Source organism: Pholcus phalangioides, unplaced genomic scaffold, assembly GCF_987345545.1.
Source record: "Pholcus phalangioides strain wild (caught in Gottingen) unplaced genomic scaffold, Ppha-v1.0 ptg000042l_1, whole genome shotgun sequence".
NCBI classification, from domain to species: domain Eukaryota; kingdom Metazoa; phylum Arthropoda; class Arachnida; order Araneae; family Pholcidae; genus Pholcus; species Pholcus phalangioides.
Window position 1 is genome coordinate 32460310 of NW_028301628.1, and position 26308 is coordinate 32486617.

A 26308-nucleotide genomic window follows, 5' to 3' on the forward strand; every position below is an offset into this window, starting at 1 on the left:
AACAAAATTTTTTATAATATATTTTATCTCGTTATAATAATATTTTACATTGAAGAAACTAATAGCTTAGTCAAGAAAAAATCGTGTGTGTTCTCAGATATGAAATTTTTTTGAGTAAGTCCAATGATATTCAATATCCACAACAATGCCTCTCACATTTTTCTCGAGAAAAATGTGTGAGAGGCATTGTTGTGGATATTGAATATCATTGGACTTACTCAGAAAAATTTCATATCTAAGAACACTGGGATATAAAGGAACACCACAATCATGGACATAATATTCCAACCGACTCCTTTGAAAAATATCAGAAATATCACATCTTGAGAAACTCGAACAATGCATTTTCTCGATGCCTATCACTCTCTGTATAGATTTAACAATATAATTCCACCAATACATTTTTTTTAAAGGCAACATATAGATGAAAACTCTCAAAAGAAATTTCACATAATAATATAATATAGTATAATTTTTCTCTTACATCGCGGAGATCGGTTTTGCATAGAATACAAGTTTTTTGAAAAAATTTTGAAAGCATACATCAATTCTGTTTTTCGTGTGTCAATATACCGTACATACAAATGCCTGCTTGTGATTCTAGATTCGGCTTAGCAAAGAAGTTACACGGGGTAAAAGAATATTATAGATTCCGCTCGAATATATTTTCTATTGATCTGAATTTCGATTAATTCTGAAATTAATTTTTTTCATTAAATATGGATCTTCATTGAAAATACATCTCGATTAATTCTGGAAAATGCAAAAATATTTCTTTTAGTATTCCTGGTAATACACTATTTTTCTGGAGTACTAAAAAAAATCTCAATACTCAACGATATTAAAATTCAATAAATCCACTTTTTTTACTACATTTTTCTTTGAAAAAAAAAACTGAAACGAGAGAGAGATCCTTTCCTCTTTTTTCATGGCTGAATTTAGTCATCTTCGTGAATTAGATGTGGTCTTACAAAATTTAAAAATTTCTCATCACCATATGCATATTCATTCCTATGCTAGCGTTTGAAGTTTTCTTTTCATCATCATACATCAAATTCCAACCAATTCCTTTGAAAAATATCAGAAATATCACACCCGAGAGATTCGAACAATGAATTTTTTCGACGACTATCATTGTATATTCCACAGTATAATTTCGTCAATACTTTTTTTTCAAAGGCAGCATATAGATGAAAATTCTCCAAAGAAGTCTCACATCATAATATATAGTATTATTTTCCTCTTATATCTCGGAGATTGGTTTTGCATAGAATACAAGTTTTTTGAAAAACTTTTGAAATCATACATCAATCCTGTTTTCCCGTGTGCAAATATACCGTATATACAATTTTCTGCTGTTTACCCTACATTCGGTTTAGCAAAGAAGTTACACGTGGCAAAATAACTTTTATAGATTGCGCTCGAGTATAGTTCATTTTACTTGAAAATAAAATAAAAAAAAAATGAAAGAAAAATAAACTAAGTTTTTCTTTTGATGATATTTTTCAATGTGTCAATATCAAAGAACCGTTTAAATCGATTCGAATAGAAGTAGGAAGCAATTTTTTTTCCTCAAAACTACTCGAGCGAATGAATACAAGGCGTAACTTCCAAAATTGAATGAAACATTCATGTTGTTTTTCAAAAATTTTGCGGAAAACCAAGATTTATCTTCTTTTTTTTTTTTACTGTTTCTTCGGGTTTCTTATTTCAGATATTTTGACATGATGGTACATATTCCAAGGCATTTTTTATATATTTCATTTCTTATAAAATGAAATAGAAATATCTTTTTATGAAGAGTTATTTTTAGTCGTGATGTCACTATTCTATCTCATCTAATTTTTTTTTCTACTAATACTTGCGTTACCTGATATGATTATTTACCAGGGATTTTTTGAAGGATAAAATTTAATCTACTCATACGAAACTATATTTTTTCATAAAAACAGTTTTTATTTGATAATAATCACATGAGTAGAAATATTTTTACATCGGTTGGAATTCGATAAGTTTTGGTATACACCTGTGATAAATCGGTGATTATTCATAATCACTTGTTATTATGCATAATCAGTAATCACCAATCATCTGGTTGAGTTTGATAAATTGCATTTATCTCTTCTACCTTCTTCTAAGTCGGTAAATATGATAAATATGGAAGATATAACGTGTAAATACCACTTAAATTAAATCATTTATTAGTTTCTTCCATATGTGTGATGGGTGCACATATTTTGCCGCAAAAATTAAATTAAAATAAGTGTTACAAGGACGAAAAAACGTATAAATTATTATGTCTTGTGATGTTAGCTTCTAATTTTTAAACATATTCAACACATCACCAATAGGATTCTATCATTCTAGACTGAAATTTGAGCAAAATGTCTGGTAAATACATGTAGACGATTATCATAGACGATTTATCATCTTAACCGATACGAGCTAGGAGAATTATATATTTTTACCAATGAGTGCAACACATTCGCAAAATTTATCAAGCTTACCAAAATGGGCGGTGTTTACGCATAACTGCCGGCAATTATGCATAATTACCGGGTTTACCACATTTACCGTAACATATACAAAAATCACTGCAAATCGGTATTAATGTTATAATTAATATATATAATTTTCTAAAAATCTATTCCGATATATTGGAAATAATTATCACTGTATCATTTTGATTAATTTTTATAAATTTCCAATTTCTGTGTATATATGTATTATATTTTTCTTTGCAAAATTCTTTAATGTGATTATGTCCTGAATTATCTCTTTACGAATCATACCATGTTAGAAATTTTCTGATATATTTTCTTATTCTTTTCTTTGAAGATAGTTTGTTTTATTGAATGTAAAATTAGTGATTAAATGGCTATTTGAATGTTAACGGGATATTTGATACGAATGTTGTGGCTATTTGTTTTCACCAATACAGGTCGCGATCAAGTGACTCGGAAAAGAGTTCTTCTGACAGCGAATACGATTTCATCAATTTTGAAGATCTCGTCGTCATTGCCACGCTTGGAGTTGGTGGATTCGGCAGAGTGGAACTGGTAAAAATACCAATTTTATTTTCATTAGAGGCATCGTCTTTTATGTACAGGGTGTTGGACCAAAAAGTATCAAAAAGTAATGGTTTATCTGAGAGAACCACACACGCGCTTAGCTGTGAAAGTGTTGCACCTTCGGTAGGGGAATTTGCTGAAAGTTCTACTGTACATATCCGTGTTTCTCACCAAGGCGCGCATGCGCACTGTCGACTGCTACTTGAGACGCTTTCGATGCTTTGTGCTCACTGACGGCATGGTCGGCTGAAGTTGTTTTTCTGCGATTTTCCGGCTTCAAGGTGTAAATGCGAGCCGATCTTCAACTTGAAGAAATGTTTCTCCACGGAAGCAATCAGACCTACAACATTTAAAAATCCTCGCATCGTACACGATACTGCCGAATTGTTTGCTTCCGAATTCGAACGCCAGATGGCAGCACTTCTGGGGCACATGATAGGTATTTGAAACTTCACAACACGCGCACGGCATATTCCGATATGCACCAATTCATAATAAATTTCTGAGAGGAATGTTTACGAGATGCATGTATGGTTTATTAGTGCATGTAGTAGCATGTGGTAGCCACAACAAAAAAGTTTAATGCGTGCTTATATAAATTACCTGAATTGAATCAATGACGTGTGTTGAAGTGCTTAAGCGAAATTTGAAGCCTCTCACATGATTTCAAACAGCGGATCTTTGCAGCTGTTGATTTATTATTAGCATCTCGAATGCTACTAAACACTTAGCAAGACATTGAGTATCGTTTGGTAATGTGCAAAGCCTCGAAAGGTGCGTCACTTTTGATTAGCTTTAGCCATTACACCCTGTATTTTTTAGCATTTTTGAAAGCTTTCAGGGCCTCAATCTTCGGGTCTGCCATAAATATTAATGAACGCGTGAATTAAGAAGGTGCAAAAACGAGAAAGGTCAGCAGATTATAATTTTATCATCATTATTATTAATATGGAATAGTAAATAATCTTTTGCTTGATATAATCACAAAAGAAGAAAAACAAGAAATTGAAATACACCGGAAAAGAAATACGGAATTTCTAATCCTCAGTGACACACTATGGGTGCCGTCTTTACATGCAGGCTCTCGGATTCATTCTGACCATGACATCTGACTTGAACAGACGTATTTTAACGCTTAGCAACCGGGAGTTAAGATTTGGAAACCAACCCAAGTGGGATCCCCAGTCAACGTGACAGTTGGGTTTTTCCCCCCCGGAAGACGGCACCCATAGTTTGTCGAAATACATTAGGAATTTCGTATTTTTCCGGTGTATTTGCCTTTTTTTTTCCTTTAGTGGTTTTTATTTTTATATGAAAATTTTAGAAAGAAAATTAAATCGATAATATTGGCTAAACATGGTGATTTTCGAAAACCCTATCAATGATAAATAATAGAAAAATTCTTTATTCATTTTCTATATCTGTCTATCTCTCTGGGTAGGTTCAACACGTTAAAGACAAGAGCGTGACTTTTGCCCTTAAATGTTTGAAGAAAGAAACGATAGTTGCCATGGACCAACAGCATCACGTGATAAGCGAGAAGAGGATAATGATGCAATGCAAACACTCCTTCATCTGTAGGCAGGTATCAATTTATTCTTGACACTCATTCTAACCCGTGGGCGTTGTTTGCAATCATGCTTGTTCGAAATTGGTCTTTGTCTGCTATTTACGAGCACCTAGAATTTTTTACCGCTCTCTTAATATTTAATGGAGTATATGGTAGAACTCATCGAACCCAAGATGGAAGGGCCCCGTAATATCCTGTTTGTGTGTGTGTACAGTCAAACCCGGCTAAAACGACATCGAAGATTCCACGAAAAAATTTCATTATAACTGGGGTGTCGTTACAGCCGAGGTTGTCAACATTTTTTTTGCCAAAAAATATAATCGGAGGAAATTGAAGTTTTTATTTCTTTATGATTAGGGGGTGACCAACTTGATCGAGAAAAATATCGGTAATTGGGTAATTGAGATAATTAATTCGGGACATCGCCGATTTTCACCAAACACTTTGCCAAATGTCGATGAAACGAAATTAAAAAAATTTTGCCGGGAAGGACGAAATACGCGGAAATGTTTAGTACAGTGGTCATGTCAATGAGCAAGTCGCAACGTCAAACATGCAATAAATTTTTTTTTACTAAGTTTTTTTCAACTTGGTAAATGCGACGATGAATTTAGGCAAAATTGGAAACTTCAATTGTTTTTTTGCAGAGAACCGAGCCCACGCAGCACCTCCTAGAGATAGAAGGCCTCCGCACTCAGCTTGTGACGTCAGTAAGCAGTCCATTTTCCCTCAGAATATTCAGGGGGAAAAAATTCCCTGCTCGTGCCAGTATCACCAAACCAGAATAGAATGTAGAGCCGATTCCTATCCAACCAGGACGACTGTCGGCATACGAAATGACCAGGAAGGCCTATGAAGAGGGAAAGAAAGAGGGAAGTGCCAGTATCATATCGTTGTGAGGAAAATAAATGATCGGGTTCAGAATTGACGATTTCTATGCCCCACATCCAATCACTACGCGATATTTGTGAGCCAATCAGGAAGATTCTACGCCAATATAAGAAGAAACGAAATAGGATGCTGTGTTTCAAAATGTGGCAAACTTGCTAGGTAGTCTGAATGACGTTTATGGCAAACAGTGCAGAGTCCTTCTATCTCTAGGAGGTGATGACCCACGTCCTCTCACTTCCAGGTGAGTGCCCGAGACCAGTGTTTCACAACCGCTGGGCAGCGGCCCGGTACCGGGCCCTGGCATCACTCAAGTGATGTGAGTTACTCATCGTTTAACTTTTGTCTATTTATTTCCCATTAGTCGTGTTTATGACCGGGCCTTCCACTCAAAAAAAAAATTCAACTGGGCCGTGGACTTCGAAAGGTTGAGAACCACTGCCCTAGATCACTAGACTGCAAAGGCAACAAATATCCATCTTTCCTTTGAGCTCGTGTGCGCTGAACGGGACCTTGCGTGGACGGTCGGACCAAACTCATGACAAAGCTCACAACTGCTGGCACTGCCACCAGATGGAAACTTATGCAACGATGACGTCACTCTCTGCTATCCATACGGAGGTTTTTTTTTAACAGCTGGCTTATGCAAGGACAATTGAATTTTCTATCTTTCCTAAATTCATCTTTGCATCAGCCAGCTGTTGAGGTTATCGCCCGATTGGCGCAGTGGGTAAGATGCTCGTCTTCCACTATGAAGGTTATCGTCAAGGTTCATGGGTTCGAATCCGGCCTTAAGAATAGCAGGATCAAGTTCGAATATCAAATCACGAACCGAGCCTGGGGCGACCACCGATATATGGCACCTTCTATTGCCACCCAACTCCACTGGTTGGAAGTTGTAGTATGGCGATACAGTAGCTGTTGAGGTTCTCCTCCCAACTTCGAGGTGCAAATGCGAGCCGATGTCCTCGTTAAAAAGTCTCGCCACAGAGAGCAGCAGGCCTACAACAGTACGATTGTTCAATAATTACACTTCACTAATGGTTAGAAAAATTGACGCCAGATGGCAGCACTGCACAACACGGACACGCACATGTACCAATTCGTTAGAAGTTCCGCAGAGGAATATGGACGAGGCGCATGTGAATGGTGTAGTAGTAGCACTACACATAACAAGCATTATACAGAAACAATCTTCACAACACGCACGCACGCACACATTCGGGCACCTACCAATTCGTTACAAACTTCGTAGAGGAATGTGTACGAGGTGCATGTGCAGTTAAGTAGTAGCCGGCTGTTGAAAAACCTTCCTAACGATAGCGGAGAGTGTGTTTCAACGTTAGTTAATAGAATAACAGACAAACGTTACTTGTATGTAATTAGCTCTAATATTAGGAATTTCTTGGGAAAACGTCGTTGAAACGAAAAACAAAGTTACAAAAATTTGTCAAGATATACAGGAAAATGGTTATTATGCAGAGATGATGATCATGATTGGAAAGGAAATTTTCTCCTTTTTTTTGCCTCTAACTGTGACACGTCTTTTCGCGATCTTCATCTTCTTTCCTTTATTTTCGATCATCTTATCATCACTACATATAACAACCAGTTTTCTGCATATCATGTGCTAACAAATGAAAAGAGCATCCGTTTCATCGACATCACAAGTAAGATTCACTAACATTATCCTCTATTGAAATCGGTCCGATTTCTGACGTTATAGAGGTCAATAATTGAAACGCCAATTATTGACGTAAAGCGAAGTTGTTGCGACCGAGTTTGACTGTAATTAGTTTCATTCATTTTTCCAATCAATTTTTAACCATTACCTTGAAGTCATGCTATTTTATTATACGCGAAAGTTGTTAAATACGTTTTCATTAATATTTGAAAATTTGCAAAAAATATGTATCAGAGATGTACGTAAAACATTGTGCTGGCATAACATAGCATATGCATTCGACAAATATGTGTACCAAATTTGAAACAAATCGATGATTAAATAACTTTTTTTTAATGGTATTTCTACCAGATCATAGTTTTTGAGGCTTCTTGACCGTGTTAAAAGGGGTATGAGAATGTATTGAGAAGATACTTTATAAACACCTCGTACAAAAACGTACATGGAGGTAAAAAAAAAATATGGAAAATTTATAAAAGAATAAGTTTCATATAATATATCCTAAGACATTTTTCTGCTTCGGTATCGTATTCCGCTGAAAGATCGGGAAAAGTACGGTACTTGTACTTTTTCTGTGTGTAATGCAACACTTCTAGTAGAAGAAGGTCACTTTATATGCTTACTGCTCCATTTTTTGCCTTTGATATTTGATGTGATGTTCTACTTGGATTACGAGACTCCTTTTCCATGTTTTTTTCTCCTCCTTCGAAATACATGTAAAGGTAATATCACCCATATTTTGATGCAAAGAGCTCAGTATTAGCATCGTGTTTCTCTCATACCAAGAATCAGCTTTTAGTTTTATACCGAATATTCCGTTATTTGAGACATTTGTAGATGTATTGGAAGGGAGGAAAAAAAGATTCAGGACCTTTAGAGTTGTAAATAATGTCGGTAAATGTTAGGTCATGTCAAACGGCAAAGATTGTAGTCCAGGGGTTTTCAATCTTTTAGACATTGAGTGCCGAAAATATTTTTTCATGAAGCCCGAGAGCAATACATCGTATTGTGGTATTTAGATTCACAACATCCACTTTACGCAATGGCGTCTCAACGGGTGAACCCAACGAGACTCCGGAATATGAGTGAAACGGGGGGGGGGGGGCTCTGTATTATTAGGGAATTTTATTTAATGAGGAAGTTTTTCAAAAATCCATTTTCATTTACTCAGAAAAATCGCCAACGAAAAAGGCAAATACAATAGTCCTTATGCATTTCGACACGCTATGGGTGTCGTCTTCAGAAATTTAAAAAAATGTTACGCTGACCGAGGATCCCACTTGGATTGATTACTAAATCTTAACTCTAAGTTGCTCAGCGGAAGGAAAAAATATACGTCTGTCCAAGTCAAAACGTCGTGACCAGAATGAAGTAGAATTATAGAAGACTTAGGCTGGGACCTGACTACGGCGCGGTTGCACGCGGTTGAGGTTGGGGGGGAAGGCATCATCTATAGTTTTATTCTGTCAACGCACAGATACAACTGCAACCGCTGAGCGCGGTTTTTTCAACCGAGAAAATCCACATTTTTTGGGACGGTTGGGGTAACCGGAAAGCTGCCATCATGTATTGCAAAGGCTTGCGCTCCCTGATGACGGTTCGGCTGGACCTGCGGTTGCTCTCTTCCATTGTCTATTAAGTGGTTTGACAAGGAGGGTGATGCGATTTCGGATGCACTGGACAAAGGAATTGCTCTCCTTCTCAGGCTGCCATAAAAAAATGAGAGGAGAAGACAAATTCGAGGAACTGTATGGTGAAGTTCCATGCGACGGAAACTAATTCTTTGTTTGGCGCTTTTGCACTGATAACAATAAAAAAAACAAATGAAGAAAAAATTAAATTTTTCTAACGAGTGAAATTTTTTTGCTTTCCTACATGAGCATACATTGAAACTCGGTTATAATGACATTCATAAACTAACGTGATTACGCTAAAACCGAGATGTATATTTTAGAACACTTGAATGAAATGCATTGGATCCCGATTATAACGTTTTAGCAAAAAACCAATTAGTTACCTCTTCCAAAAGAGTACAAATTACCACGGGGCCCAACCATTTATAATAAATTCATAAAAAATTAGAAGTAAAAATAATCAGACATCTGAAGGAAGATATTTTTATATTTGCAAATTCTCCATATCAAACTTTTGAAACATTTATTAAAAGCCTAAGTATGAACCGGGGATGAAATATGTCCCTAAGAGCTGCATTGTGTGTGTGTGTTTTGCTTTCATTATTCTGTCTTTTTGGTATTTATTTTTGTATCGTATATGAATGTGGCTGTCTATCTGTTGTTTTTGCAATGAAAAAAAAACCATCTAGTCCAGCGGTTCTCAACCGGTGCTCCGTGTGAACTCCCAAGGGCTCCGCGGCCCTCGAGGAAAATAAAAAAAGAACCAGTAAATTTGAAAAAAATAATTATTAATATTTTTGAATAAAAATAAATCAGTAACTTTGATGAATAAATAAAAAATAGGCCTACGGGGCTCCGCCATAGAAATTACATACTGGAAAGGGCTCCGTGGGTCAAAAAAGATTGAGAACCGCTGATTTAGACAAAACGTTGTATGCGGGTAATATCGAAGAGTGCACCAAGACAATTTTCACACCTACCGTTCTTTTCAAGCAGTTTTTAATTTACACACACACACAAAGCCACAACTAGGGAGAGCGGGTCCACTGTATCGAGTGCTGAACTAAAGGGGGCGCCGAATTGCCCCTTTAACACCACTCCTTCTAACCTTTCCTTACACGGGACGCCAAAAGCTTGCTAGCTCCAGTTAAAAAAGTATCCAGCTGCGGCCCTGTGTGTACCTTAAACCCTGCAACATACATACTGATGTACACGGCCACAACGACATGCGTGGTCAGCCGGGGCAAGCACGCATTTTGGCGCCCCCTTTTAATATTGAAGGAGAGATGAAAGGTTAACATTTGCGCTCCTGTCTGGCTCGGAGTTCGGGGCATCAGTCAGTGCCGTCTTAACGCATGGGCCCACCCGAGCACGGCCCGGGTGCCTCAAGAGAAGAGGGGCCTCCCAAAAATGAGATCCGATTGAAATTTTAAAGGATTTACCATGTAGGGCCTCCTAAAAACCACTTGGTCCGGGGGGCCCATAATACTCTTAAGACGACCCTTCATAATGTTGTATCATAATGTTTTTTAAAATTTGATTTTTTACAGTTTTTAAAACATTAAATTTTCAGAAATTTTATTTCGATTCCTATCTGAATTTTTTTTTCCTGACCATCAAAAGAAATATATATTTTTTTAAATAGGTGAAAATAATTTTTTTCTTGATTTTTTTTTTGGTCATATGGGGTTTCCCAAAATTACAATTATTGTGCTTAATTTCCATTAATTAGAAATTTAATTAATTGGAAATTCACTTTAATTACAAAGAAAAACGTGCTAAATTCATGGCCAATTTTTTTAAACTTCAAAAATATGTTATTTAAATAGTTTTTAATATATGTTATTTAAATTAATTATGATGATTCCAGTCATGATATATAAAAAAATTTGTGCGATTTGGTCGTAAAAGCATCAATAATGGGTCAACTTGTAGGTTGTCTTTCTTCAACTTTGAATTAATTTCAAACGGCAAATATTGTTACAGAAAATTAAATTCCATTACATGAATATTTTTATTAGTATATACAGTAAAACCCCTCCTTTTTGTGAACACGGACAGGACAAAAAAATTAAATACATGTAAAATGGGTGACCGTTAAAAAGAGGTTTGAAATTCATACTTTTATATATTATACAACTAAATTATTATTTGTCCGTAAAAGAGGGAATATCCGTTAAGAGGGGGAGCACGAATTTGCATGCTAGCTGGAGCCAATTTCAGCTTGGCGAAAATAATTTAGCCAATCCCGAGATGTCACGTGACATTAAAAAATAAAAAACCCCGGTTGCTAACAGCAGTGTGTGTTTCACGCGAAATTCCACGGTTGCTGATAAGATCAACCGCGCCAGCCGAACCGTAGTGTGCCGGCAGCCTTACACGCGCCTGCGTGTAAGTCTTCTATAATGCCCTGATTGGCTGCTTGTTTAATGGAGCTCTCTGATTGGTCTATTCGAATTTTCTTACAATTTCTGCTCGTAATGAACTTAAGCCATGTCGGTGGTGTTGATTTATTGTCATTTACTAATTTATTTTTGAGGACCCTTTCTTTCAAACCGAGCACAACTGAGGACTATCACCATCTGTGGATGATTTACTACCTAGTGAGTTGTGCCGGAAGTGTAACTTTGCGTTTACTCTAACAGTCTGAGTGCGCATGAAGTGTTGTGTTTGTCATCTATATTTTAGAAGTGAAGTAAGTGATGTGTTATGATTAAATTACATTTGTGCTGTTTGTAGGCCCGTTGCTCTCTGTGGCGAGAGTTTTTAAAGAGGGAGATCGGCTCGCATTCGCGCCTTGAAGTTGGGAACCACAGAAAACCAGCTACAGCCGACCATCACTGTGGCGACGGTGGGGTTCGAACCCGGGACCTCGTTACGCGAGTCCGTCACTATGATCACTCGACCACCACATCGGCATTTTTCAAGACCCGAATATACATGCCTTCTTAGAAGTCTAAATCAGCCGTGAATTTTACTTTGAGGAAAAGTTCCGCTTCCTGAAATTTGCATCCATGGCCCTCTGACCAGCAGTGAGCGGCGATGGTCGATTTTTCCACATTCTTGATTTTTAACACAACGAGCATGCTCATTTAATCTATTGTTTATGGGTCTCCTTTATCCTATGTAACCAAGAGAGCAATCATCACATAGAGTGTAATAAATGCCCTATTGTTTATTCTGTGATATTGCATCTTAAGGAGGTTTGAAACTCAACTTTCTAGTAGGCGCACCCATGGTTATTAGGTTAAACTTTTTGAGGAAGCCGTTTGATCTTGAGTGAGACTATTAGATCGTTGGGTATAACTGCAATTAAGAAACAAGAATGGGAAAAATCTATCATCGCCGCACACTGCTGGCGAGAGGGCCATAGATTCAAATTTCAGGAAGCGGAAGTTTCCACAAAGTAAATTCCACGGCTGATTTGGACTTCCCTGAAGGCACATATATCCGGGTCAGTGATGGTAACCTGTTCCAGCGAAATTTCCCTTTTGACTACATTTTTCCCACGCATTATGAAAAATATGCTACCATCTAGCGGAAAGAATATGTAATCAAGTATTTTACAATAGAAAAGTATTGCACCGCATTAATTCTTTTGTTTGATGAACTCTCAGAATTTCCCACAAATGCTAAGAAATTTCCCACTTGGACAAATTTTGGCGAATTTTTCCCACGAATATGGGAAATTTCCCACAAGTTACCATCACTGATCCGGGTCTTCAAAATAAATTAGTAAACGACAATAAATCAACACCAACGATCGCAGCGCCATAGCTCAAGATCATTACGAGCAGGAATTGTAAGAAACTTCGAATAGGCCAATCAGATAGCTCCATTTCGCAAGCAGCCAATCTAGACGTTATACAAACGCAGTAGAAGAAAACAACAGGAGACCAGCTTCATTCTGGTCACGACATTTGACTTGGACAAGGGTATATTTTTTCTTTCCGCTGAGCAACCGAGAGTTAAGATTTGGTAATCAATTCAAGTGGGAGTTTCGGGCTTTTACCGTAACATATATATTTCATCCTCTGAGACGATATCCATAGCTGTTTGAAATGCATAAAGAGTTTTGTATTTTCCTTGTACTGTATTTGCCTTTTTCATTAGTGATTTTTCCGAGTATTATTGGGCTAAGATTACCTACACTTCCAAATTTCCATTTACTCTCAAATTTCTTATCTATCGAAAATGAATCATCATTAAGTCTTAATTATTTTTGTATTGAATATGAATCTTCATTAGTTCTAAAATTTTAATTTTTTCTGACATTTTTTTTTATTAAACACGCATTTCCCTTAATTCTGAGAAGTAATTCTTTCTGTTCATATGAATCTCTTCATTAGAGTCTGAAATTATTTTTGCATTAAATAAAATCTTGATTGATTCGGAATATATTACTTTAATAATTTAAATATATATTAATAATTATAATATATTTCTTTCAATTATTCTCAAAATATTTCTTTCATTATAATTGCTGGACATATCTCTTTCAGTAATTCTGAAAATACCGTATTTTTTTTCAATAATTCTCGAAATATTTCTCTCAATAATTACGTAAATATTTCTCTCAATAATTACGTAAATATTTCTTTCAATAATTCTGAAAATATTTCGTTCATTGATTTTTAATATATTTTTCATTAATTGTTGAAAAAATTTTCTTTCATTATAATTCTTGAGATATTTGTTCAAACTATTCTGAAAATATTTCTTTCTTTTATTCTGGTAGCATTTTTCATCAATTCTGAAAAAATTGCTTTGATAAAACCTAGAAAATTTTATTTCAATAATTCTCGAAATATTTATTTCAGTAATTGTGGAATATTTTTTTTAATATTGCTTTCAATAATGCTGGAAATATTTCTGTCAATAATTATGTAAATATTTTCTCAATAATTACGTAAATATTTATTTTAGTAATTGTGGAATAGTTTTTTTAATATTGCTTTCAATAATGCTGGAAATACTTCTCTCAATAATTATGTAAATATTTCTGTCAATAATTATGTAAATATTTCTGTCAATAATTATGTAAATATTTCTGTCAATAATTATGTAAATATTTCTGTCAATAATTATGTAAATAATACTGTCAATAATTATGTAAATATTTCTGTCAATAATTATGTAAGTATTTCTGTCAATAATTATGTAAATATTTATTTTAGTAATTGTGGAATAGTTTTTTTAATATTGCTTTCAATAATGCTGGAAATACTTTTCTCAATAATTATGTAAATATTTCTCTCAATAATTACGTAAATATTTCTCTCAATAATTACGTAAATATTTCTCTCAATAATTACGTAAATATTTCTCTCAATAATTACGTAAATATTTCTCTCAATAATTCTGAAAATATTTCGTTCATTGATTTTTTATATATTTTTCATTAATTGTGAAAAAAAAATTCTTTCATTATAATTCTTGAGATATTTGTTCAAACTATTCTGAAAATATTTCTTAAATCAGGAAATATTTCTTTCTTTTATTCTAGTAGCAGTTTTCATCAATTCTGAAAAAATGCTTTCAATAAACCTACAAAATTTTATTTCAATAATTCTCGAAATATTTATTTCAATAATTCTCGAAATATTTATTTCAATAATGCTGGAAATACTTCTCTCAATAATTATGTAAATATTTCTTTCAATAATTCTGGACATATATCGCACTTATCTGAAAATCGAATTGGAAAATTAATTTATTTAATGATATGTACATTTTTTTTTATCTTTAAATTGATGCTTCATTTTTTGTAATATAATTATATTTATGTGTTATGGTTATGTGTATACAGGGTGTTCTGTTAATGGACCGACAAACTCAGAGTGTTGTTAGTAGACATCAAGGGGAACAGAAATTGCAATGGAGCATGGTGTCGCAAACCACTTTGTAAGGGTGAAAATCGCGAAAAACGCATGAAGTTTCGACGTCACGCAGGAACGACAAAAAGCACAATAATAACTACAAAAAGATTTATTTTATTAATTATTACAAGAGTTGTTGGAAGTGACGGCCGATGACGTCATTGTACAGTCTACAACGACCTCAAAACCATTCCCGGATGCGCTCGAAGCCATTCAAATTGCTGACAAATATATTTTTTAATTATTTCTTCGGATTAATAGTCCATTTTGCCTTTGAAGTTGCTCATAATAGAGCAATACTTAAAATTCCATACGAAAGACTCTTCAATAGCCTTGTTTTCCTTATCCCTGTTCGTGAATCCATGTATTCGGGTCGAGGGGATCGGACTCGTTAAAATATTTAACGAGCCAAAACAGAAAGCTCTATTGCAGCTAGTTGGTGTCTCAATTGAAGTCTCTGGTCACGATTTTCTTTCATTCTAATTAACATCGAATATATTGAGGAGACTCATTGGTTCGTTTCTTTTCAATGGATTCTCTTCTCCAAATCGAGTTTCGACTTCACCAAACAAATTATTTGGCGTTTTTATAAAACCCTGATGAAATATGGAGTTAGTTCTGATTGGATTGACGTCACAGCCAATTTATCATGATGCGTTCCTTTCATATTTGCATTCCGAATGTATAATACCCATATGTATACTGTATATGTACGGCGATTAGTTAGCGTTATCAATGGAAATACGCCTGCAATTTTACATTTCATAGAATATTTAATACATGACTGATTCGTGGATCGCGTAAAGCGGGATCAAAACCCCAGATTTCCGTAGCGCAAAAATTGGTTTTGAGATGTGGTCTCGAAAAATATCGACCATTAAAATCACTCGCTTTGTGCTAGCCAACCTTCAAAACCGGTTAATACACTGCGGAGTTCTGTGTGTGTGGACCCGGTTTTACGTACCATTCTCTCAAGTCCTACATAATGGGTATTGCTAGGGCAAACACATGTGAACTGCTAACAATTGCTTCGAGACGATTTTCGCAGCAGTTGCGCTAACTGTTGGCATGAAGACTCTGTGGTCGGCTGAAGTTGGCTTTCTAACTCCAACGTACAACTTGCAGATATCCCGTTTAAAAAAGTCTCTCCATAGAGAAAAATCAAGCCTGCAGCATTTAAAGTTCACGCCTAGTACGTGGTGCAGACGAAATAAACTGCCAAGTTGTTTGCTTCAAAAGACAGGTGGTACCACTTCTGGAACACGTGACAGGCGTTACATTCTGACAGCAGTACATTCCGACATGCACCAATTCGTTAGAAGTCTCTCAGAGGAATATTAACAAATTGCATGTGCGGTTTAGTAGTCGATATAGTACAGTATTTAGACGCCACGATACGAGGTTCAGTGCGTACTTGGGCCAGCTGAATTTAAATCAGTTACGTGTATTAAACTCCGCGTATGAAATGAGTCGAATGTGAAGCCTCCAACATTATGTCAACAGAGTATCTCTGCAGCAGTTGATTTAATACTCAAATGCTACAAAACACTTAGCAAGGGACTGGATAACTTTGGGCATCTGCAGAACTCCTAATGGTGCTCAAATTTTCCAACTACTAAGATCACAACAGGCAAAATGCCAACGAGGTGGATGGGAAAAGAAAGACGCTCATAAAAATAATGGATGTCACGCATGATTAAAATAAGTACATATATAATTGAATTTTATCAACCTGAAAACAAAGAGGAAACCTCTTTTAATGACACTAAAACTTTTAGTTAATTATGGGTTTTTCTCTTACTATAAACCATTACTTTTTGGACACCTTTATCCCGGACACCCTGTATAGTTTAATACATACCTTCATTCCTCCCTTCTGAAGTTAGTCTGGAATAATAATTGGCCTTCTTACGAAATAATATATAAATTTTTCTGAATTGCTTCTAGCAGTTTTTATTCCCTTGTTCTCCAACCATTTACTCTTCACATGTATTGAAACTGAAAATCACATTGTTAAATACATCTAAACCAGTGATTCCCAACGTGGAGTTAACGCCCCCTGGGGGTGACGGAATGTTCCGGGGGGGGGGGCGGTAGAAGCTGCGGTTATAACATAGGATCCTATGGGTTAGATTGCTTTGGGGGGGGGGGGCGATGGGAGAAAAAAATTTCTGAAGAAGGAGGCGATGGGACAAAAAAGGTTGGGAAACTATGATCTAAACCGAAAAAAACCATATTTATATAGTGTATGCACCATCTTCCAAAGATTTCTCCTTTTAATTGCCTTCGTGGTGATTTCGCTTTCTTTGTTAGGTCTACTGTTTAAGTAAAAACCTGCCCGCAAATCAGCCACCTCTGCTTCAGAAACTTGTTAATCCAAACAAATGTCTACACCATTTCCAAGAATGTTTCTACCCCCCCCCCTCCCTCCCTCCTTCCATGACACATCTCGTTTCTATTCTTTGTATATTCAAGTAACAATGGTTAATCAAGAAGACAAAATTTCGTCTTCAATGATGAGGAAAGAATTAAGAGTTGGTATTGGGAATAAGCCGTTGCAATTCTTCGGAAATCGAAAATCTTTGGAAAAAAAAGTTGCTAGACAAATGCATCAGTTTCGCCTCCGAGCAATAATTAGTTGTTTTGCGGAGCAGTTAATTAGCACTTCATTAGCGTTATGTTCCCTTCATTTGTTACGTGCAGCGATTCAACCATCGTCCACTCTCCATTAGTGTTTGAGCCGAATTATTTTGTTTTCACTTTTTTTATTTTCAAAAAGTACTTCTATCTTCCGATGATGAGTTTAAACGAATGTTTTTTTCGAACTGAAATATCTAATATATCTAACATCTATCTAAATGTTATGTTTCGTCTCAAAGTAATACTTCGTATGGCACATTTTCAAACAAATGTTTTCTGATCCAATTTGGCAATCAAAAGAATGAAATCCGAAAGATCTACTCGAATAAAAATTATAAAAATAAAATTTGCAAGAAGATTTAATACTTTCCAGTGCAAAAAATAATTATTTTTCTTTCACCGATGGGCTTGTTTCAATATTTCACATCAACATAGAGCTTTCTAGAATTGTATACATTTGTGTACGTGCACAAATGCATAATAAATCACGAAATTGATAAGCTTGAATGATGAAATTTAAGTATACGGTACTTTCTTTCTTTTGTTTCGTTTCTGTAAAGAAAAAGAAAGACGGTACTATATTGCATTTTTAGTCTCAACGCATTTTGTATTTTCTTAGGCTATACAAAACATTCAGGAATAGGAAATACGTTTATATGTTGATGGAAGCTTGTCTCGGAGGTGAAGTTTGGACGTATCTGAGAGATAGGTGGGTATAAGAAATGTTTGTGTGCTCAATTCACGAACTTCGGTCATTGTAAAATTTTAAACGATTTATCCCGTATCTTGATTTTTATGTAGTATAAATCGCTACACTGTGCGCCCTGTGCTCTAACTTTCAATTAGAAAGTTAGAGCACGTGGTCCTGTCTCTTTTGAACCCATCAAAAAAGAATTCCATTTTTCTAGGAGCAATATCAGCCTAAATATTTAAATTCAAAATCCCTTAAAATGGGGGGGGGGGGGGAACAACACATATAAGGGGATTAATTCAAAAAAAATTGAAAACAATCTTTCGCTGCTGCAGTTTATCAAAACGTTTCTACATTTTGATATACCCGCTTAACTTTCAATTAACACAACATCTTAGGAAATATTGCACTTAGAAACATGTAATTTTTTTTGTTGTTGGGCTCAGAAGACACACAGAAACAACTTTTTGAAACTTGGAAGGTAGAAAATATGATAGCCGTAATAGATAACAAATTTTATATCTCAGTACATATACTGCTCCCATTAAAAACAAATGGCATATCTAAAATAGGCACACGTTATTTACATACTTTTTTAATTCGAAGTCTGTTTCTATCACTAATGGTTCAAAAGATGAAGGTTGTTTAAGGATATGACTTTACACCCATTACATAGAACGCTACGATTTGAAACTGAACGTACTGTGCAATAAATAATGCTCCAAGATGAATAGCACGTTCCATTCATATTCATGAATAACTCATCCACTTATGAAGAAATCGATATAAGATCTCTATTGAAAATATGATTGTCCAGACTTCTTTTCAGCTTTTATTTTAACGAATTTGACTACCTCAATCTCTCCACAACAGAGGTAGATTCGACGAAACAACGACGAGATTTTACACGGGATGCGTAATCGAAGCACTAGATTACCTTCACGGCAGAAATATCGTTTACAGGGACCTCAAACCGGAAAACCTCATGTTAGACAACTACGGATACGTGAAATTGGTAAGCACCAAATTAGATAGATAGCATATAAGTAGAGCCTTGCTTTAAAACAATTTTCTGTCTGCTGATGGACTTCTACTAAAAAATTAGATGAAATATTCCTTATGATTATTTGTGATATAAATTTCATATTTATATTAATGTGGAAGAATTCTGGGCTATTTTTGCCAGCGTGTATACCGCACGAGTGACGGGCATCTTCAGGAGTCAGATAGACTCCTGCTCATTCCTTATGAAATCCTTCCACATTAATTTCAACGATGGCCACGGAAGCCTCAGATGCCGGGTGGTTATAAATAAACTGACACTACTCAGACGTATGTAGCGTCCCATTCTGATAGAGGTATTTTGCTGAAACTCGGTATATACGATTTATGGACTTTGGGCGGAAAAGAAAGATTCAACGAAAAATATAGTTCAATTTTTGACCACCAGGTGAATGAAAAAATGGTGTTTTTTTAGCGCAATTATCTTTTTCCCACAGTGCATATATCGCATATACATTAAGTTTCAATGAAATTTGTCCATCACCACGGGCACTACATAAGTCGGAGCAGTGTCAGTATAATTGAACTGACGCAACTCACAAGGAAAGGGTCCCAAGGTGACGTTTTCGAAAAGTTTTGAAAAAATTACCACCATTGATTCTACTCATTTAAATAAATGTAAAAAAAAATTATAATGGGTCACTCAAAAAAATTATAAATATTAATATTTTGAATGCCAATAGAGAGACCAAGATTGAATTTTAAAGTCCCGCAACCCTCCCTATAGTCTTTAGAAGAACGTCATTCAAACAACACATGATGAAGAGGTACAGCCAAAGCCTCCTAGAAGTACCTAGAAGTAGTATCTAGGAGGCTTTGGTACAGCACAGATAAACTAAGCTTTGTTTTTTTTTCCTTGCTTAGTATTCAGCAGGAAAGTTAAAGGACAGCTGGCATTGTGTGTTTGACAGTGAAAAGAAATTCTTTTATAGATATCGTCAGAAAGCGCGAGAAGCGATGAATAGCCAAACTGTTGTCATTTCTAATATTTTTTTGCAGCTTTAATAATTGCTTTCCTCCGCTAATTTTTTTTTCCATGTGTTTCTGGGTGAGAGAAATGTGCTTCAATTTTTTTCATAATTTTCTGAGAACGATACCTTGGGAACCCTTTCCTCGTCAATTTAATTGTACTGACACTACTCCGACCTACGTTGCATGTATTTCATTGAAACTTGGTGTGTATACGTTGCGATAAAAAAAAAACTCTTTTTCACCTGGTGGTCAAAAATTTTATTATTTTTTAATTGAATCTTTCTTTTTCTTCCTCTCCCCCTCCTCATGCTCCACATATCCTATATGTTACTGTATCAAGTTTCACCAAAATACCTCTATAAGAATGGGCGCTCGTCTGAGTAGTTTCGGTTAATTTATAACCACCCTGTATTTCATATTTATGATTGATCTCGTCGTTTTAATCACCACTGTCAGGTTGATTTTGGATTCTCTACCGTCCTGCCAACGAGTAAAAAGACCTGGACGTTCTGCGGGACTCCGGAATACGTGGCCCCGGAAGTCATACTCAATAAAGGACATGACAGAGCAGTCGACTTTTGGGCCACAGGTATCCTCATGTACGAGCTTTTCACTGGAATGTAAGTTTCTACACTTCTGGATCTTTTGTAAGTGATCTTAACTGAGCACGAGCAGTGAGGAAACATCCCCTGCGTGTCCAAAACAGGGCCCGATTCATTTTTAAAGAACGGGGCCTTGGTTTGATCTGTTGTTGGCTTTCTTTTCTTTTTCAGAATACGATAGACTCTGGACTATCCGGACTAATGCTCTTTTCTTTTCAAGGTAAAGATTACACACGCTATACGTGAACCAGAGGGGGCGCGATGTACAAGCACGCTTTTTACGAACAAAGGGTATGACCTCGTGCAAACATAGGATAGTTTCGGACTAAATTCTTCCCACTAACTTTCCACCCCCACTGATTCCAACCGGTCTTTGAAAACTCTCGCTAACCGTTCTCTCAAATCATCAAAATTGGTTCTCCGAAAAGAAGGAACCATTCTTTTGTTATCAACCTTACCCGAAGGAAAGTTACAGAGAATACTAACGACACGATGAACACTGGAAGAAAACTCGCCCCCTACCGAAACATGTTCAACAACTAGTGAGAACTAAATCCAAAATATAGCAGTTCCCCCAGTGGCTTCTGATGCGTGCTGATACAAAAAAAATCGAGCACCAACTTAAGTCTCTCACATTGTTCTTCAGCTGAAAGGTTTTCCCAATTAATGCCCGAGTAATTGAAATCCCCTATTATGACAACCCTCTTATGTACCTCTTACACGTGTAGGAAATTTCATCATGAAGTTTGGTGATGCAGTTTGGATCTTTATTCGATGGATATGACAAACTCCTACAATAAGTTTGTGGCGCCTTTGTTTTCAAGCTCAACCCATATAGTTCCGATATCACTTCCCTGCACGTATACTCTCTAGCTTTCTCTGTCTCTCAAACATAATTTCACGTATATGAAGACTCCATTCCCTTTCCTATCATATCTATTTCTTAAAAAAATGATCGTATCCTGAGACGCGTAAGAATGATTCATCCTCATCGTTCGCCCAAGAATAAGATCCAGGCCCTCCACAGCTATCATAGTTTCTAAAAAATTCTTTCTTATTACTCAAGCTCGTGGCATTTATTAGAACACATTTCAGTTTGCCCCATGATTTAGTGTCAATCAAGAAGCCATCCAAGTCAGAGGTAAATAATTCTACGTGGTGTGAGAGTAAAAAACCTGACCTATATATAAGCCTATCGTAAACCTCCCAGACTCAACGCCTATTTAGGTGAGTCCCATCTTAATGAAGGCACCTATTCGGTGAAGGCAGTAAGTTCCAAGAACGTGACCTCCAAGTGAGGAACAAATTCCCTTCAGGACTAAGTGGGCGAATCCTTAAAGTGGTGAATCCTACTCGTATACCTCCCCCCCAACTACCTCTTGGCAGTACTGAAATCACTGCCGCATCTGAACATCCCCCCCCCCTCAAGCGGATAATAGCAAGTCCCGGTACTCTACCAGAGACACTAATATCCGCTCCTACCCGATTTGTTCCCACCCTATTACAGAGAATTATAATTATACTTTTTAACTAGGCCGGATAATACGGGGGCAAGTTAGTTGCGTTCAGCGAGCCGTGCGTTAAAGACCCATTCCCTAAGGAGTCCTCGTAGGAAATACTGTATATGGCACTTAAAATAAAATGAGATCATCGATCTTGCCTTATCATCAAAGAAACAAATTGTTTCGGTCATTTTCGTTGTCAATTTCGCAATATAATAATGTCTTGTAATAATCGAAGGATCACATTCTTACTAAATGAGCAGATATATATTAAGAAAGAGTATTTTCCCCATTCAAGACAATAATCACAGAAAGATGTCTTTTTTTACTCTTTTTTTCGAATACGAATCTCTTCCTAGAATCAGCATTTAATTTCCGAATATGCTCGGAACACATTATTCAAAATTAACGAAAAAAGAAATATTAATGAGAGCTAAAGTTTAATAATCCCCTATTTCTACGACGACCAATTAGAGTGATATCAGATATCATGCAAATTGCAAATACTTTCTCGTTGCTAATTACATACGATTTATTTTCCAGTCTCTATCGATTTTTTTTCCATTCTTTTTATTCTTTCTTTTGCATTCTTCAAACAATAAATGCAAAATGTTCTCAACAATAATAATTCAAAAGAAAAAGAAAGGGAGTCCCATAAATTCGTAAATGACTTGAAAATTCATAAAAATTGAAGGAATTTGAATGCCGTATGAGAAAAAGTTATTCACACTCGAAGGAGGATAATTTTGGTAGAGGGAAAGAATAGTTCAAATTTTTGTCGACAGAGGACACTGCACAGAAGAAAATCGCAGAATCTCGTACCTGAATTTTTATCAAATCTCTTCTTTGTCTAAGACGTTCGTAAAGCTTCAGCCGCTGATTCGTGGCTGAGGTAAAACAACTTCGGCTTTATCCACGAATGTCAACATCGCAATGAAAACCTTATGTAGGTGCCGGTAACAGGAAAACTCAGAAATGTGCTGTTGATTGTACACCCTGTATTTCATAAGACAGCAAATTTCCAGTTATTTACTTTGGTGCAGTTTCCTCTATCGACAAAAAATCTTAACTAATATATTTTTTTTCTGTACCAAAAGAAATCCCCCTTCGTGAGAATAACTTTTTCACAAACCGCATTTAATTATGCTGATTCCTTCAATTTTTACGAGTTTTTGAACTATTTACGACACCCTGTATTTCTTTTATTGCTTGATATTTACTGTACTTGTAAAATTTTTCTCGATATAGGAGAATCTTTCGGAAATTCTAGGAGTGAGATAGTTGAACATCAACAGCCATAAAATTTTCAACGAACCGTAATATTCCCTGCTTACAATCCAAAGTTGCGTATGACCTGCAAATGCGAATCGCATTCGCCAATAGTGAAGTACAGAGTGTCTCATAAATTCGTAAATAGTTTAAAAATTAATAAAAATCGAACGAATTGGTATATTTCAATACTGTTTGCAAAAAAAACTTATTTCCACGAATGGGAATTTTTTTTTTTTTTTTTGATGCAGTAAAAAGTTCGTTTAAATTTCTTTCGACAGAGGGCAGTGGATAAAAGAAATACACAACATCTTGTATCTGAATTCTTCAATCTCTTCTGTATCCGAAACGTTCGTAAAGAGCTTCGGCAGACGGGTCGTGGCTGAGGTGAAACAATTTCAGCAACAGTGCCAATGTCTTTATCCACCAATGTCAACATCACAATGATTACCTAGGCCAGGAAAATTCAGAAATGAGCTGTTAATAACACTCCCTGAATTTTATGGGACTGTGATTTGCATATTTATAGTGATCTACTACCGCGCAGTGCCTTCTAGTGACAAAAATTTCAACGAATTTTTTCTGACCCAAAAAAAAAAATCCCTGTTCGTGAGAATAACTTTTCACAAACCGCATTCAAATGAGTCACTCTTGGGAGAGCAAAAATATGACTTAGTAAACGGAATGACTCGTTAAACGGTGTAAGCCATAGCTGTGCCAATTCCTGCATGAGGACAATTGGGACTTCCAAAAAGTGACCCGGTAAGCGGAGTGACGTGTTAACCGGGTGACGCACTAACGAGGTTTGACTGTATACCGATTTCTTTGATTTTTATGAATTTTTAAACTATTTACGAATTTATGGGACACATTATATTTCTTTTATTGCTTGATATTTACTGTGCTCATAAAACATTTTTTGCGGATCCGTTGGAAGATTCTAGGAGAACGAGATAATTAAACATGAAAAGTCATGGAATTTTATTTTTCAACGAATCTCTCCATTCTGGTACTGCCAGAATTGATACACTGTCATTGTAAATACTTCATGACTAGGATAGGCATTTATCTCTATTCTAACCTCTCAAAAAAAATCTCAAGTAATAGGCAACTGTCCACGCTGAGAAATTCCCCGTTGTTGTTATTTTAATGGATTTTATACTCAAGAAATTACGGTACATACACAGAGAAATGATCAACCGTAATATCATGTCTTGGTACTAATGATGGGAAAACGTTTTTTTACCGCAAAAAGAAAACCGCAACAGACAAATTTCCCGACAAGGTGGCAGGAAAAAATATTAAATACATGAAAAAATATAGAAAAATGTAAAAAATCAGCGTGAATAAAATTGGAAAAAGCCCATAAAAATATGGTTGCCATAACCCAAATACAGCAATTCAATAGCAATTAATCAGAGAAGAAAAAACTAAGATAAAATGTTCATGAATAATTTCTCGATTACTGTCCAGCGCATCATATTTCCTTTCGAAAGTGTCTATCATGGTGGAATTCACGACAACCAAAAATAAGCTACTCCATGCATTTACGACCTTATTATAAAAAACTCCCCGTGATACCACAACCTAGAATCATCTCAAAATTTATGTTCAATGTCTCAAAATGAACGAGTTTAAAACAAAAAAAATAATAAAGAGTTTACGTATTTCTCAAATTTTAGTGGAAGTTTGTGAGACAGTATAAGAGGATTACTTTAAAATAAGGGGACGTCTGGTAAACACGTATCGAGAGCGATTATGAGAAAGCTTAAAAATTAATGCTTCCGAATGTGGCACGTATAAGATTTATGCTCTCGACTTTGGCATGGATTAGGCGATGGTTGATTTCTGCTGTTGTAAATGGGTCAAATGATAAATATTTTATATGAATGTCATTGTACTCATTGATAATATTCAATGGTGACTTTTTCAGCGAAGAAGTGGCAAAACAAAAATTTGAATAACTATTCAACACATTTTTAAATTAACAAAATCGTTTTGTTCTATCCTAAGTTATTATCTCAAAGTTAAGCTCTAGGAAAAACCACCTGCAAAGCCTATTATGAAACTATTGAAAGGAAATCTGTCTCCTTATAAAAAAAATGGTGCTTAAAATCCTTTCTAAAAATTACCAAGGAATAATAGTTTGCTCAACCAACAACGGTTAAAATATTCCTAAAGTCATGGTTTCCAAAATCCTCGATCGACAAAAATTTTAACTATTTATTGAAGAAAATGTCCCAGCCTCCCCCCCAAGTGTACGGTTTCGTAAAACCCATACAGTGTTTTCCAAATTATTTCTTTATGTGCAATAATCCTTTTTGCCAGTACTGATACTTTTTGTAACTTTTTTTAGGCCACCATTCGTAGCTTCCGATCCTATGGAAACATAACCCGTTAAAACGTCCAATTCATTTTTTTTTTAATTCTGAATTTCGGCAAGATTTTTTCAGGATACGTTTAAAATGTGTTGAAATAAGCATTTCTGAAGTTTTGTCTCATTTTCTTGTATTGAATCAGAGATATGGAATGTCCTATAAATGTGACGCTGGGCGGATGTGTAGTCCAAAAGTTGCGGTTAAAAATTGCCGAGGCATTTAAAATTGGTTGAAAGCAGAAGGAAGACAATGCGAGGAATATTTAGACATGAGTGAACCCCAAAAAAAAAAACCATACGCATATTATGGGTAAATAGGAGGTAAGGATGAACGTGACCTGCCAGATGAAAGGTGGATGATAGACGAGCCCAAGTGGAACATGAATCACCCTACCAACTAACTCTGTCCTATCTCGAATCGTTTTCGAGTTATGAAAAAAAATGCGTCATGTTTGAAAAAACTCAAA

At 35.8% G+C, this 26308-nt stretch overlaps 1 protein-coding gene across 4 annotated transcripts in view; it reads left to right on the plus strand.

Annotated features, from left to right (window-relative positions):
* LOC149064902 (cGMP-dependent protein kinase, isozyme 1-like) overlaps positions 1–26308 on the plus strand; it is a 209588-nt gene that overhangs the window by 162929 nt on the left and 20351 nt on the right. For all 4 annotated transcript variants that reach the window (XM_089254836.1, XM_089254837.1, XM_089254834.1 and 1 more), the window contains exons 11-15: positions 2942–3059; positions 4513–4652; positions 17986–18075; positions 18931–19072; positions 20548–20711. In XM_089254836.1, coding sequence (XP_089110962.1) covers positions 2942–3059; positions 4513–4652; positions 17986–18075; positions 18931–19072; positions 20548–20711 — 654 coding nt within the window. The remainder of the gene's footprint in view (positions 1–2941; positions 3060–4512; positions 4653–17985; positions 18076–18930; positions 19073–20547; positions 20712–26308) is intronic.